The sequence below is a fragment of the Tasmannia lanceolata genome, unplaced genomic scaffold (genome assembly GCF_043159265.1).
Source record: "Tasmannia lanceolata isolate RefF3 unplaced genomic scaffold, GAP_Taslan_0.1 ptg000005l, whole genome shotgun sequence".
NCBI lineage: Eukaryota > Viridiplantae > Streptophyta > Magnoliopsida > Canellales > Winteraceae > Tasmannia > Tasmannia lanceolata.
In genome coordinates, this window is record NW_027518682.1 from 9,843,435 (window position 1) to 9,857,500 (window position 14,066).

At 38.3% G+C, this 14,066-nt stretch overlaps 2 protein-coding genes across 6 annotated transcripts in view; both read right to left on the reverse strand.

Annotated features, from left to right (window-relative positions):
• Positions 1-2,247: 2,247 nt before the first annotated feature.
• On the reverse strand, positions 2,248-9,007 carry LOC143877421 (putative sodium/metabolite cotransporter BASS5, chloroplastic). Of its 4 annotated transcripts, XM_077379459.1 has the most exons (9): positions 8,852-9,007; positions 8,711-8,761; positions 8,517-8,617; positions 7,398-7,528; positions 5,973-6,166; positions 5,635-5,887; positions 3,142-3,395; positions 2,986-3,068; positions 2,248-2,715 (listed from the first exon to the last, which is right to left on the reverse strand). In XM_077379459.1, exons 1-9 carry the CDS (start codon positions 8,976-8,978, stop codon positions 2,641-2,643), a joined length of 1,269 nt encoding a protein of 422 aa, XP_077235574.1. In that variant the 5' UTR covers positions 8,979-9,007; the 3' UTR covers positions 2,248-2,640. The 4 variants fall into 4 exon arrangements, with proteins under 4 accessions (XP_077235574.1, XP_077235575.1, XP_077235576.1 ...); XM_077379460.1 differs by lacking the exon at positions 7,398-7,528 and having other exon boundaries at positions 8,852-8,940; XM_077379461.1 differs by lacking the exons at positions 7,398-7,528; positions 8,852-9,007 and having other exon boundaries at positions 8,711-8,845.
• Positions 9,008-10,111: 1,104 nt separating this feature from the next.
• The window catches only part of LOC143877422 (SMAD/FHA domain-containing protein), a 28,465-nt gene continuing 24,510 nt past the window's right edge, over positions 10,112-14,066 (reverse strand). For both annotated transcript variants that reach the window (XM_077379463.1, XM_077379464.1), the window contains exon 13: positions 10,112-11,443. In XM_077379463.1, the coding sequence (XP_077235578.1) occupies positions 10,306-11,443 (1,138 nt within the window). In that variant the 3' untranslated portion in view covers positions 10,112-10,305. The remainder of the gene's footprint in view (positions 11,444-14,066) is intronic.

Here is a 14,066-nt window from a genome sequence, read left to right on the forward strand (position 1 = left end):
AAATAATGGTTATAGAGAGGGGCATAATGGGTACGCCGGCGGAAATAATGTGTACGCCGATGGAAATAATGGTTACAGAGAGGGGAATAGGAATAATAGGTACGCCGGAGGAAATAATGGGTATGCCGATGGAAATAATGGTTACAGATAAGGGAATAATGGTTACAGAGAAGGGTATTATTAGAAGACGCCACCGTTTCATATTGATATCCACGTGTCGTGGATCCGACCGTCTATTCATATTGGCGACGACCAAGATTTAAAGGAACCTAAGGGGTTCACAGAAAGATTTCAATCCAAACCAAACCGACTATATATAGAACCGCTAGCATTCCAAAAAGTTTTTCAACACGTGTCAGGCATCCATCCGTCTCTAGGTATTTCCGACGGCCAAGATAGAAATAAACCCAAGGTTCTATGACTTCTGTCGGTTCAAATACCAGACGAACCAAAAGAACCTCGTGAAACACGCCAGTAATGAAAAATGAGGCTGAATGACGTTTCTGTTGATGTCAAAAGGGTATCAGGGTCTTTTTCCAACCCGATTTTGAAGATTAGCCTGTTTTTTGTTCTTGTTTTAAAAGGTGCCTACAATCCGTATTTTGACTAAACATCGGCCCTCATTCCGTACTTTTCTCATAGAAATATAATGATTCTTCTACCCGGTCAATGATACGGTTCATATGAAACTAGTAGTTTACTCCAAAAGCTTAAGCTGAGATGGTGTTATTTAATCTTTTATACTTTAGCACTCCCCTCACGTGTGGCCCTTCTTTCTAGGGTTGGCCTACACTTGGCACATGTACCCCCTCTTTTAGGTTTGCCCATTGCATGTGGATTTTTGCTATACGGGAGGTTTGAGCCATTTGTTCTCATACTAGTTTACTCCAAAAGCTTTGAGCCATGTGAACTAGTTTACTCCAAAATCTTAAGCTGTTGGAGATAGCGTTTTTTAATCTTTTATACTTTAACAGTTCAAGATCATAAAGCTATCTACAACCATATGAAAATGAAAAAAAAAAAAAACGAAGAATATGGTATCTCTCTTTTTAATCTGAATCCATTCATGAAACCCCAATACAAAGATGAGAGTGTAGTCATAATTCTTACCCAAATAAGATGAGACGTTACTTATGGAGACCAAGGTTTAAAAAATCCTGTTGAAGTATAATAGAACAAATAACCCGAGTAATTGGTTGTTTCACATAGTATGAGCCAAAGGTGCTAAGTTCAAACCTCCTTGATAGCAAAAATCCACATGCAATGGCGAAACCCAAAAGTGAGGCCACATGTGCCACATGTAGGCCAACCCTAGAAAGAGGGGCCACACATGAGGGGGAGTTTCTCCAACAGCTTAAGCTTCTAGAGTAATTTGTGGTATGACTCCGGATGGGCCAAATTGAGTTGTAGCCCATCTTTTTGCAAAGATCGGCTCGATTAGGCAAAAGGTAAGGCCGACTTGCAGTTCATCTTCTTCCTCTGCTTACCTTTTTTTTCTTCAACGGTCGGCCATGATCGAGATGAAAAAACAGCAATAATTAGAGATGGTGGCAGTTTGGACTTCCACTCCAAAGACAAATGAGTTGGAAGTCCCGTCTCAAAATAGCTTTTCATTTCATTTAGTTGGAGGAAAGGTCACGGAAGTACATTCTCCATCCATGCTACAAATAAAGGGACCCACAGAACGGTGGCCCCAAACCAAGATTGCCATCAACGCCATGAGGAATCCTGCCTAGTTAGATGTCCCCAATATCGTTGGCAAAAGAATTATGATAAAAGCCTCTTCGGTGCAATTTTTGCCTACTAAATCAGCAGTAATACTGTTTTCTGTTTATTTCTTTTAACATTCCATTTTCGGTCCGCAATTTGAATGCCTAAAATCATCCAACGCCCATAGTCTTGTAGATACTGCCTTCCCACCATGTGGCCCATGGGATGAATGGTACCAATTGCCGTGGATCCAACTTCTACAAGGAAGATGCTGTGGAACTGCAAGTCCCTGCTCATGCAAGGGAATGGATTTGTACTTATAATGCACTAATTAAAAAAATTTCCCCAATTAGTGGGGAACTTAGCTGGACATTACATTAGAGCATCTCTATAACAAAGCCACCTAATAATCAAATTTAAATTCAAATCATCAAGACTCAAAGTTCTCCACTGATCCTGAGGAGTCCTTTTTTGGAATAAGGGTTGGGGCAAGATCCAAACAATAATTCAAACATTACATTAGAACCTCTCTATAGCTAGGCCATCAAATAATCAAATTTCCATTCAAATCATTAGGACTATAAAGCTCTCCACTGATCCTGAGGAGTCCTTTTTATGACTACAAGTTAAGGCAAGAACCAAACAATAATTTCATGGTCACACTTAACATCCCTTTATTTCAGTTTTTAATCAAAAGTTAAACCATTTTGTATGAACAAAAAGCCCTCAACATTATTTGCTCTACCAATTAAATACGATCAGCTACGCCCGCTACTGCCTTCGAATGATTCCAGCTTATTGTCTATATTGCCAGTTTCTGAGTCATGCATGAATTTCCAGGTGCAGTTGCTTGGGGTAGACTGTGTAGCGTTACCAATCAGTAATGAAACTTCTAAGACACTAGTACTCTTTCTTGTCATAGTAATTCTCTCACACTGTAATTTTTTCTTTACCCTTAGCCCACATCATGACAAGAGAAAATCCCATCAGAGACATAATTACAACCTGCAAGTTACAGTAGCAATGAAAATAGTTTTCAAACTCAATAGGTTCTGCAAAGCTTTCAATCCATTTAAAGGTACGGTAGAAAAAGGTTAGAAAGAAACTGAGCAAGGCACCATATAAGTGAATAACAAAAAAAATGTCCATTCCTTTCATGGTTTATATATTTTCTCTCAGACAAAAGCAGTATGTGCTGGTGGACGAGAACATAGAACATATGACAGACTTTAATAGTAAAAGCGAAAGCGAGAATGTGATAAGTTTTTTACTTACGGAGATGGCAGGAGGCACACCCACCAGTGGGTCTTGGAAAAACCTGTTTGCTAGTGCAAGAGCTAGAAGACTGCTCTGCATTCCTGTGAAAGAAGAATCATATATCTAAATTGCATTCTGGAAACAATATAGGCTTATGTGGAGAAAGCTTGAAACCTGTTTCGAAGGATATAGTTCTCTGTAGGGCTTTCACATCAGGTGCCTTGTGGAATAGGAGGCCAGTAAGAACATACCCAGCAACAAAACATGAAAGGTGAAATCCAATAATGAGCAGCAAAATGGTGACGCCGAAAGGAGAGACAATGGCCTTGATATTTATTGCCAATGGTGAACCAACACAGAGAGCTGTCACAAATACCGAGAGTAGAGGCAACAATGGCCTGATGGCAGCACAAATCCAGGGAAAGAACCTTACAGAACAAAAAATAGAGTAAACAGGTAAGCACTTCATATTGATTTTATCATTCTACAGATAAACAATAAACTCATGTAAAAATCTAATTACCCAGGACGAGGTCATATTGCTATACTCTTAACTGGCAAGTTTTCATCATGGTTGAATCAAAGAGAAACAAATGAGAAATGTACTAAAAATCCAAGCTTAGAAGTCCATCACTTGGCATATACGAGACTCCGGATCTTAAGTGTGCATAATAGTATCAACCTTAGTTGTAAATTCCGTTTCGTTCGCCATTTCGTTTTGGCCACCGAAATGAAATTTCGGTGGGATTTCGGTCGAAACTTTTCGTTCACACAAAAAATATATTAAAAAATATGAGAAAAATCCAAAAAAATAAAAAAATCAATAGAAAAAGATAAAAAAACTAATAAATAGTCCAAAATATGTGTCCCAAAAGGCATATTCATTACTTAAACACATAAAGTCTTGCACAAGTCCAACTGATAGTATGATACATAGAAAAACATAAAAAACCAAAAAGAGCCGTTCCAGTCTATGAAGCACGGGTACGGGTGCGGGTACGACACGACACTGGTACGTGGGTACGTGATTTGCCAAAAAAACCGGGTGTGGGTACGTTCGGGTACGCCGAATATAATAATATATTTTAATATTTTATTATATATTTATAAAAATTAAAAAAAAAAAATTGTAGAGCAATCAAATAACAATAACATCACAAAAATTGAAAATTCTAATATTACTCTTCATTTCATAAGTGAATAAGTTCCATATTTCATAACATGAGGCATCAATACATCATTCATTAGAAAAAAAAGTTTGTCACCAGTGTGTTGACCAGTGTCTGACAAGATCAATAATTTTTAGAGACCAAATTATGAGATTTTTTTTACCGGACTTTTGGGATTTAATAATGTTTGGACAAAATAGATTTTATGAATTTTTAAAATTTGAAAAATACCCCACCGTTTGGAAGTTAAGAAAGTTAAAATTTTGACCCGACCATTTTTCTTTGAATTTTGTACTAGAACTGGAGAGTTGACTTTTTTTCCTTTTAGATTTGGGTGTTGAAACTATTTTTAATAAATCCAAAAGGGGGGTATTCCGTTATTTACATGTAAATCTTAAGTAAATGGACATTTACTTAAATGATTTACATGTAAATACCGAGTACAGGAAAGTAGAGAGAAGTACAGGAGAGGAAAGAGAAGCAGTAGGAAGAAGCAGGACGTGTCGGGTACGCGTGGTGCGCACCAGGTTTCAGGGGCATTGTTGTAAAATCTGCAAAATCCAGTCAAACTAGCCGTTATGCACGATTCCGGACGGAATGGAGAATTTCGTCCATTCCGGATTTCGGAAAATTTCGTCCGGAATGGAACGAAATTTTTCGTCCGGAATGGAATTTCGTTCCGGAATTGTAATGAAACCGGTTCGTTTCTTCCATTCCGGACGAAACGAAACGGAATTTACAACAATGGTATCAACGCTTCCGATAGTTAATGGTTTAACAAATACAGCAAAGACTGTTTAACATGAACAACACCAGACTTTTTTTTTTGAATGGTAAAATTTCATTAAAGGGAAGACCGAGATGGTTCCCCCCAAAAGCAGTACAAGAGAAGGATCTCAATACAATAGGAAAACTAGAGAGAAAACAAAGAGAAACAATCAAGAGGGCAAGAAGTCAAACATCTCTAGACCCAAACTTTCAACCCCATCACGCGCCAGCTTATCGGCTTCACTAGTAACAGATCTCCTAACATGGTTGAAGATGATGGAAGATCCTTCTATCCGATCTTGGATCTCGGATATTCCATCTATACGGATACGAGTCTCGGAATACGACACGGGCATTGAGTGTCGGATTCGACAAGCCTCAAAAGTGACGATTCATGAATTCACCAAAATATTTTAATCAATTTCCAAATTTATTTTTATATAATAATATGAACATAATAAGTAATATATTGAACATTTTAATAGGTTAAGTAGATATAATATTTTATTTCCATTTAAGAAACTTACTACTAGTTTGGGTAAATCTCAAGATATGAAGTACTTCTAAAGTTCTGGTCCTTGTATTCAGAAAAAAAAAAGAAAGAAAGATAAAAGAGATCTAGAAGTGTCTTAGAGAATACTGGAGTATTGGAATCCGAGACGTGTCCGACACGGATTCTTGGTCCATTTAGAAGAATCCATGTAACATAGGCGGGGACAAATGCAGTTACCTGTTCAAAAGTAGTCCGGCAGCAATAGGTACAACTACAATCTGCATGATACTGGACATCATTCCTTTCACATCAACAGGCAACCTCTTGCCAATAAGCAGAAGAGATAATGCCGGTGTGACAAAAACCGCTGTGGCAGTTGATAATGATGTCATGACTATGCTTAGAGGGGCCATAGGTGGATCTGTAAGAAAAGCAGCATAACTAGAAAGCTGGGCACCACTGACACAAGACACTAACATGATCCCCGCACCTGATTCAGAGTTTCATGCTCAATCAGCTTGCATCTTTTCTTCATATTTGGAACCATAAGAAAATAAATAAACTTAATTCTTCACCTATAGAAGTTGGGAGATGGAAGGATGTCACTGAAATTGTAACAAAAAAGTACCCAAGAAGGGGCTTTATAATGACCTGCCCAACATATCCAGCAAAAATAGCTCCTGGTCTATTGATTGCTTCTACAAAATCCTTCGCACTTGAATTAACCCCGACAGCAAACATCAAAAACCCCAGGGCAGGAGGATAATACCTAAAAACGATAGCCACCAAAATATTTAACACAAAATATCATAATGAAACCAAAATAACCAGAATCTAGAATGCGTGCATATTTGCACGCCACGTTACATGGATAGTTCAATTGGACATTTTGTATTGACTAGAAAATATAATGGATTAAAACTTGGCCAAACATTAGCCGTTTTGTCCAGAAGGTATTGGTTTCAAAACCTGTAGCTAAAAAGAATGTACCCGCAAGAATACTAAGGTTTGTTGTTCAATTTGTTTCGGATTGTTTATCGTTTTTGGATTTTTCAGCCAAAAGATTCATGTAATGCACATGTTTGAAACCTGGATACATCACAGGAATGACAACTGGACTTAGCTTTTGATAATCCTACTGGCTTCGTGGTTGACAAATATCTTTTAATGAGTTAGATTTTAGACTTTCCAGTTCTCATTTGATCCCAGATTTCATAATTCATTGATGGTACATTATATTGTACGACCTGTATGATTGATTAATTGCATCTACCATCCACTTCATAGTTCATCATTGTTGCTAATTGATCATACTTAAAGATACTTGTAGTTGAGCAGTTTCAATAAATATCATATCGTATTTTTTATCTTATCCAAGATTTCCATCATATCATAATTTTAAAATTGTATGTTACAGGAAGGAAACAAAAAAAGAAGCTAGGAATTTAGCTATGGAGGCAAGATGACCATTTAATTTTATTTATTTATTAATTTGAATGGTATGACCATTTAATTTTATGACTAGAAAAAATAAAAGAATACAGGGGAAAAAAGGCACCAAAGGTTCAACTGACAGTAAATGTTGACCCTCGCACGAAAGGAATATGCTCAAGCCTTTATAAGACAAACACACCTTGGTTCAATTGAGGCATAAGTTTCACATGTAAATCCTCAGGTGGAAGGCTCTAAAGCCCGCGTGAGGCAATAGGTTTGATCTTTGTAACGAGGGCATGGTATTTTTAGATCTTTTAGCAATTTTGAATCTTTGATACACGTCAATGGAGAACTATATGTCAATATACCGCTTCAGGTTTTACCTTATCTCTTTTTCTGAGTTTTGGCATTTCATACGTTTATTCCTTCGTTCTTTTTGGAGAGAGATGAATTACTATGTGAAAAAGATATAAAAACAATAGATCATGCATTGTCATTAAAGACAATAGATCGTGCATAAACATAAAGGATTATTCTCCCCTTTTTATATAAATAAAATCAATAACCTGTTTGTAAACCATGTGAAAGATGGTGGGAAAATAAGAGCCAACACAGTACTTGCAATCACTACATGAGGGAGAACAGAATTAGCATCCTTTAGAATCTTCACTATATCCATCTCACTTTTCTTAATCTCCTGAAACAAGTCAAACGATAACCAGAATCAGTATGTATCTGTTAATAATATGACATTGGTTAGTATTCATCAATAAAACTAAGGTAACACTTGCTATGCTCAACTCAACTCAACTAAGCCTTTGTCCCAAACTAGTTGGGGTAGGCTAATGAATCCTTTAGAAAATTTTCATGAAGAAGGTGAAAGGATCTACCCGGCTCAAATTGACTAAGTCTACTCCTAACACTATCTGGGTTCGTCTACATGGATCATTTTCTTCCATTCTATCCTATCCAAGGTCATGTTCTCTGTTATGTTCCTAGCCCTCAAGTCTTTCTAACTAGAGCATCCAAAGGCCTACGGTGGATATGCTCAAACCATCTTAAGTGGTGCTCATTAGGTAACACTTGCTATACTCAATACAAAAATTGACAAAATGTTTAGGGGAAGCATGGACAACACTGTGCTATGATATTCCACATTGTGTAACCTAATGATGTAATTCATCATTACATCCCCCATGTGTTTACTTGCTTATGAAGTCCAAAGAGTGCAACCTTGTTGTATAAGGTTTTAAATGGGTTTTTGTTCAGGTAATTTTAAGGACACAATTGGACAAAAACCCTAAACTAATTGCTCCATGTTCTCACCCTGTTCTGAATCTATGTTATAAGTTCAGCGCCCACTTAACTTTCTACACTGAACCAGCATCATCAACTACATTGCCTCATTCTATTCGATGCTTCGATAGATAAGTCCTCTCATGTCCTCTCATTAATACTAACTAAAGATTCTAGATAAATTGGATATAATCAAAGGTCCTAGCTCCTAATAAACCCTGAAAATAAGACAATGATTCATCTAGCTTGCATATGATAGGCTAATTACATTCTTTCACTCTTGCGACTCGCAAATACAGTGATCTGTTATGTCGTCTGTTGATAACAACTAATCACGTTCTAAATAGAAATAGATGTGGACTCGATGCTGGATAATAAAACAAGATCACCTGAGTAGGGCTGAAAACATCTTCCCGAGACCCATCGGGTTCTAAAGAATCCGAAACCGTCCCTGGTACACATTTCCTGATCGAAGTTATACTACTTTCCACTGTAAAAAAAAGAAAGATAATCTGTTAGTAAAGCAAAAAGCCAGAGCTGAGTAGAACTGGAATTCCGAAAAGGAAAAGGTAAGCAAACTTACGTGGATGAGAGAAAGTGGGAGATCTCGGAAACCCTAGACGATACGAGACTTCTGCAAGGAAAGGAAAAGGTTTCGCATTGACGGACTAAAGAATGAAGAGGGGGATTTTCGATGGAGGAGAAAATTCGGAGAAGGACAAACCTGGTGGTGTTTGATGGTGTTTTCGGAGAAACGGACGGATCGGATCTTTCCATTTGGGAAAAGTAGTAGAGGGCAACGATGAGATATGGGAAATGGGAGGGTGTGTGAAGGATGTAGAGGGAATCATTTGTGCTTTAGCTGGTTCAGGACGGTAGAGAAACTTCTATTTATGAGCCTAAACCCCGTGCAACATTGGCTCACCTTTGACTGATCTGAACCCTTCATCTGATTGGGCTTGCTTTGGATGATACTTTTTTAGATCAACCATTTATTAGCCAACTGTCCATCCGATTGGGCTTGCAAATGTTGAGTGTATGAGCTCTAGACACCTGAATTACTGAACTGGATCAGATCCTGGCCACGTTTGGATACCCACAAGATTTAGATTTGGATTTCTCACATTTGCAGCTGAGATTTGGAACTGGATTAGATCTTTAAATCTGTTCTGCAACATATTATTTGAAATCAATATCTGTGGCAATTACCTTCACCATCACTGCTCCTCGACCTTACTGTTGCTGCAGCCAGACGTCTCTCTCTCAAAACATGAGCATGAGGATGATTGATGTGTTTTGTATCCAAAACTCAAATCCAAATCCAAATACAAAAAACATGATTACTAAGACCCAAACATAGTGCATAGAAGAAAGAAGATGAGGCTTCAAAGGTAAACTAGTGAAGTCAGAACAGAGGTGTTCAAAAGGAAAACGACTAAGCAAGTCACTTTTACAATCAATGGTAAAAGACCAATTTCAATTTTGGCGTAGGTTGATCTTGTAGAACATTATGAGGTGAGCTACTGAGCTACATGGTTTTGGTCCCAACTGGAAAGGGACATCTAACGCATAAGATAAAAGGACTACAAAAAATCAACGGTTCGGCTCTCTTTGGCAGACACTAAACAAAGATTTATTGCTCAAGGGCCTAGATCATACAATCAAACTGCTCTCAACAGCATTTGGTAATACTCATGGTTGACATATGGATGAATGGATCGGATTCCGAGGAAGACGTAGGGCCAATTATTATCTTTTAAGAGGGAGAGTAAAAGTTTCTTTTCAGAATTTTCCTTTCAAAAGGAACTGAATAGCTAGAAAAACCTATTGAACAGAAGGTTAAGCTCATCAAATCAGTGCATTTTTTTAGGCCATGGCCCAGCCCATCCACTGTGGAGCCATAGTAAATTGCCGACAAGATCACTCTAAATCTTCAGACCCAGTGAAGAACTGCTAATATTTAGGCATCACAGAACCACCGATCAAAAGAGGCGCAAAAGATTTTCTTTTCCTTCAACAATAGCGATAAACATCTATTCTATAAACAGAGCTAACTAAAATACATTAAAAAAAAATTCAGGAGAATCTTCATTTCACATATTTACAGCTTTGAGCTCTCACCCATGCACTGTTCTTCAAAGTCTTCTGTCCCATCACCATCCTCACGGCCGCAATCCACTATCCGCAGGAATCATCTTCTGTTGTATCATCATCATCATCATCTTCCATTACCACATCTTCATCTTCTTCCTTTGCAGCATCTTCTTTGTTGTCACCATCACCATGATCGCTAACCTCAGTATCTGCATCTCCAAGTGACTCACTCTCGTCACCACTTCCTTCTTCGTGGAACTGCTCCTTGAAATCCGGGGCAACAATGTCAATCATCGCATTTAATGCCAGCCGATCCTGATTGAATTTGGCAGTAGCAACGACAGAAGGAACATTCTGACTGCCCGCTGCTTGACCATCAGAGCAACAGATTAGTCCAGCCACAGCTTGAGCTTCATCATCACTCGCATGACCACCACTCCTTGGAGACTCATTCTCTCCATGGACAGATGGCGCTGTACTCACTGCCCAACTCCCTACAGGTTCAGAGGCCAACAAATCCGATGTTCTAATCGTGCCGGGTTCTGTATCTTCCATAGTTTTAAGAACCTCACGCTGGTTATCTGATTGGGAGCAACGCCCGTCTGGATTTTCATTTCTTTGATTCAGTTCATCATTTTCTTTGACTTGGGCATCATCATCATCAACCTGCATTGTATCTCCAGCTAGATTGCTGCACTTGTGTAAAACAGTATGCTGTTCCATAAAGCCAATATCAATGGCCTCACTTTCAGTTTCAAGCACTCGCTCAGTTTCAATGGGTTCTCCTTGTCCCTCCAGAAGGGGTGCGGTGCCAACACCACAAATGTCCGAGCCGAAACCCTTGACCGACCCATCTGGGCTTGTGCATTCTGCATCCTGGGTCTGGCCGCCTTCTTGGCTTCTGAGATTGCAGTCGTGCTTCTCAGTAGTGCTCGCATCGTCATCACTCGTGCTATCGGTTACAACTTTGGCATTCTTAGGAGTCGAGGCCTCAGATGCTTCTCTTGCAGTGTTGTTGCTCCGGTGAGCTTCTTCTCTTTCCCTGACCAAGACTCCATTTATGTTTTCTTTCATGACTTGGAGATCAATATCAAGTGATGTGTTCTCATAGTTCTCTTCATCCTCTAAAGTCTTTTGCATTGCCTTCAGCTGTTCCTGTTGCTTTGTAAACAAAGCAGTGATCTCCTCGGTTGTGGAATAAAATGCACGCAGCTGTGTTTCCCTGTATGGTATCCACACGTGAATGAATAAAAGAAAGTATTATTAAGTTGAATTGAATTTATCAAAGATGAAAATATATCTTCAACTGTTAACAGAAACAATTAAATAGGCACTAACTATCCCTTTCCTCTCACGCACGCATACTGAGAAATTCTCTCTCTCTCTCTCTCTCTCTCTCTCTCTCTCTCTCTCTCTCTCTCTCTCTCTCTCTCTCTCTCTCTGTGTGTGTGTGTGTGTGTGTGAGAGAGAGAGAGAGAGAGAGCAGGGATATATATATATATATATATATATATATATATATATATATATATTGAAAGGTAACATTTTCCATTCCATTAATCAAGAGATCAAGTTACAAAAACGGGAGAGAGAGAGAGCAGGGATATATATATATATAGATAGAGAGAGAGAGAGAGAGATTAAAAGGTAACAATTTCCATTCCATTAATCAAAAGATAAAGTTACAAAAACGGAGGGGACAAGCTGTCCCCAAAAGAAGAGCAGACCATATGATAATCACCTACAAAGGTACGTACAGGATTCAGCTAACATAGCTTCCAGCATTGATTAAGATCAGAAAAACAATTACAGTTGGGGTTCTCATAATTAATGCTCCATAAATTTATAATCTCTTATATCCTATTGCTAGACAAGCAACTGACATTGTTCCTACATTGGTAATGTATAATCTCTTATTTCTAATACTTAATAAAGAAAAAATAGAAAAATCTATTGATATAAGGAGATTTTATATGGTGGCCGACATTTACATGTAAAGGTAGGAGAGAGAAAACACCCCCTCCCTTGATTTTTCAATCCATCAAAGGCCCTCCTTTTTACTTTTCTTTGGATCTAAAATCAAAGGTGGTAGGTTTTCTCTCTCTCTGCCCTTGTGATTTCACGGCCGGCCACCATATAATTTCTCTGATATAAGATATAAGAGAGTACATTCTTAGAAAATGTTGTTCAAAGCGTAGTTACCAAGGTGGGAAACGAATTCGGGAAACGAAACATGAAATGGAAACGGGAAACGCGTGAAAAAAATAAGGGGAAACGAGAAACGAGAAACAATAGAAAATCGTACGAGAAACGTCCTAGGAAATGATGTGTTTTTTCCAAAATGATTTTCGTAAGTTCCACACATGTTTCTTACACGTTTCATATGCGTTTTCTACGAGTGTTGCATATGTTTATCACCCGTTTACACATTATTTGCATAAGTTTTCCATATGTTTTCCCATGTGTTTCAGAAGCATTTCTCCAATTTTATATCATATTTTGGAAACGTTTCTGAAACGTGTTTCCCTCGTTTTAGGGGAAACGAGTTTCCCACCCACAAGAAACGTGTTTTAGGGGAAACAGGTTTCCCACCCACGCAAGGAGTTTCCGGCAACTATGGTTCAAAGTACATAAACTTTACAATATTATATGTAGTTACAACAAGGAAAAGGAAAAGAAAAAGGGAAATAGAAAAGAAAACAGGTGTTGAAATTCACAGATCATAATCGCCTTTCATACCACTAGCATTCTGACAAGATTGGAGGGTGTGTATACAAAGTATGTTTCTAACCAAAACAGTGTAAGACAGTTAACTGATCTCTCTCAAATGAAAGTGTAAGATGCTAAAAAAGAAACGAAATTTAAGGGGTGGTTAGATCTCATGAAAAATCGGGTGATAGACTTATTTTCTAAATACTTAATATGTTCTAATATTTTATGTAAAAGGATGCCACCAGGAATATAAAATATAAGAGCCCCAGCTGTAGCTCACATATGCAATATCAATCAACTATCCAGCACCAGCAACATGCATATTTTGAACCACCTCAAACGTAGAAAGGTTTACCCCGCCCTATGCTAATCCATCCGCGACCTCGTTAGCTGATCTTCGCATAGGTTGGATTATGGGACAAATTACACGAACCAAGTCCCTAATCTCGGCGGTGATGTCTTCAAGTTTACAAGGTCCCCTACATTAATTGGAGCACAAGCTAACAATTTCGTCAAGTCTCCTTCAATGATAAGAGGACCCAAATTATGTTGCACATACCATCTTAATGCGAACAAACACAAAATCCTGCTGGACCCGAGAAGGACATCAAGACAACACATTTGCATCACGAAACACCTCTCAAATGCTGGCCAGGTTGCCGATTGAACTTCCATCAAAGTTTAGCTTTAACCATCCCGCCAAGGGTGCTTTCCACTTTGGTATGATTTCTTCTTTTCTTTTATTTTCCGTCACATACCAATTTCTGAAAATATCCCCTACACTATAAGCCGTCCTGGTCTTTTCTCTAGTCCAAGATATTAGAGCAAGCTTGATGTCAAGAGAGAGGGGAGGGATATTTTAGCCTTTAAATAAACGCAAATTCCTAGAAAAATGAGAAATGCGGGCTAGCATGAGAGAGGGATAATTGAGAGGTGTATAAAGTTATGGATTGATTGGGATATTAGACATAGTACTCCATAATATCAAGGGTAGCAGAGAGAATTCTTCCACGGTATAATACTCTTGAAGTGGAACTAATACTCATGCAAGTAATTGCTTCCCATTACAACATAGAGAGGAAAAGAAAACAACCACTAAGCGGCAGTGTGCAAAGCAAAAGATATGTCCAAAG

Coding starts and splice junctions, on each gene's coding strand:
- LOC143877421 (XM_077379459.1), bottom strand. CDS start 8,978: ATGATTCCCTCTACATCCTTCACACACCCTCCCATTTCCCATATCTCA. Junction 3,396..5,634: donor GCCGGACTACTTTTGAACAG/GTAACTGCATTT, acceptor TTGTTCTGTAAG/GTTCTTTCCCTGGATTTGTG. Junction 2,716..2,985: donor GTGTGCCTCCTGCCATCTCC/GTAAGTAAAAAA, acceptor TGTAACTTGCAG/GTTGTAATTATGTCTCTGAT.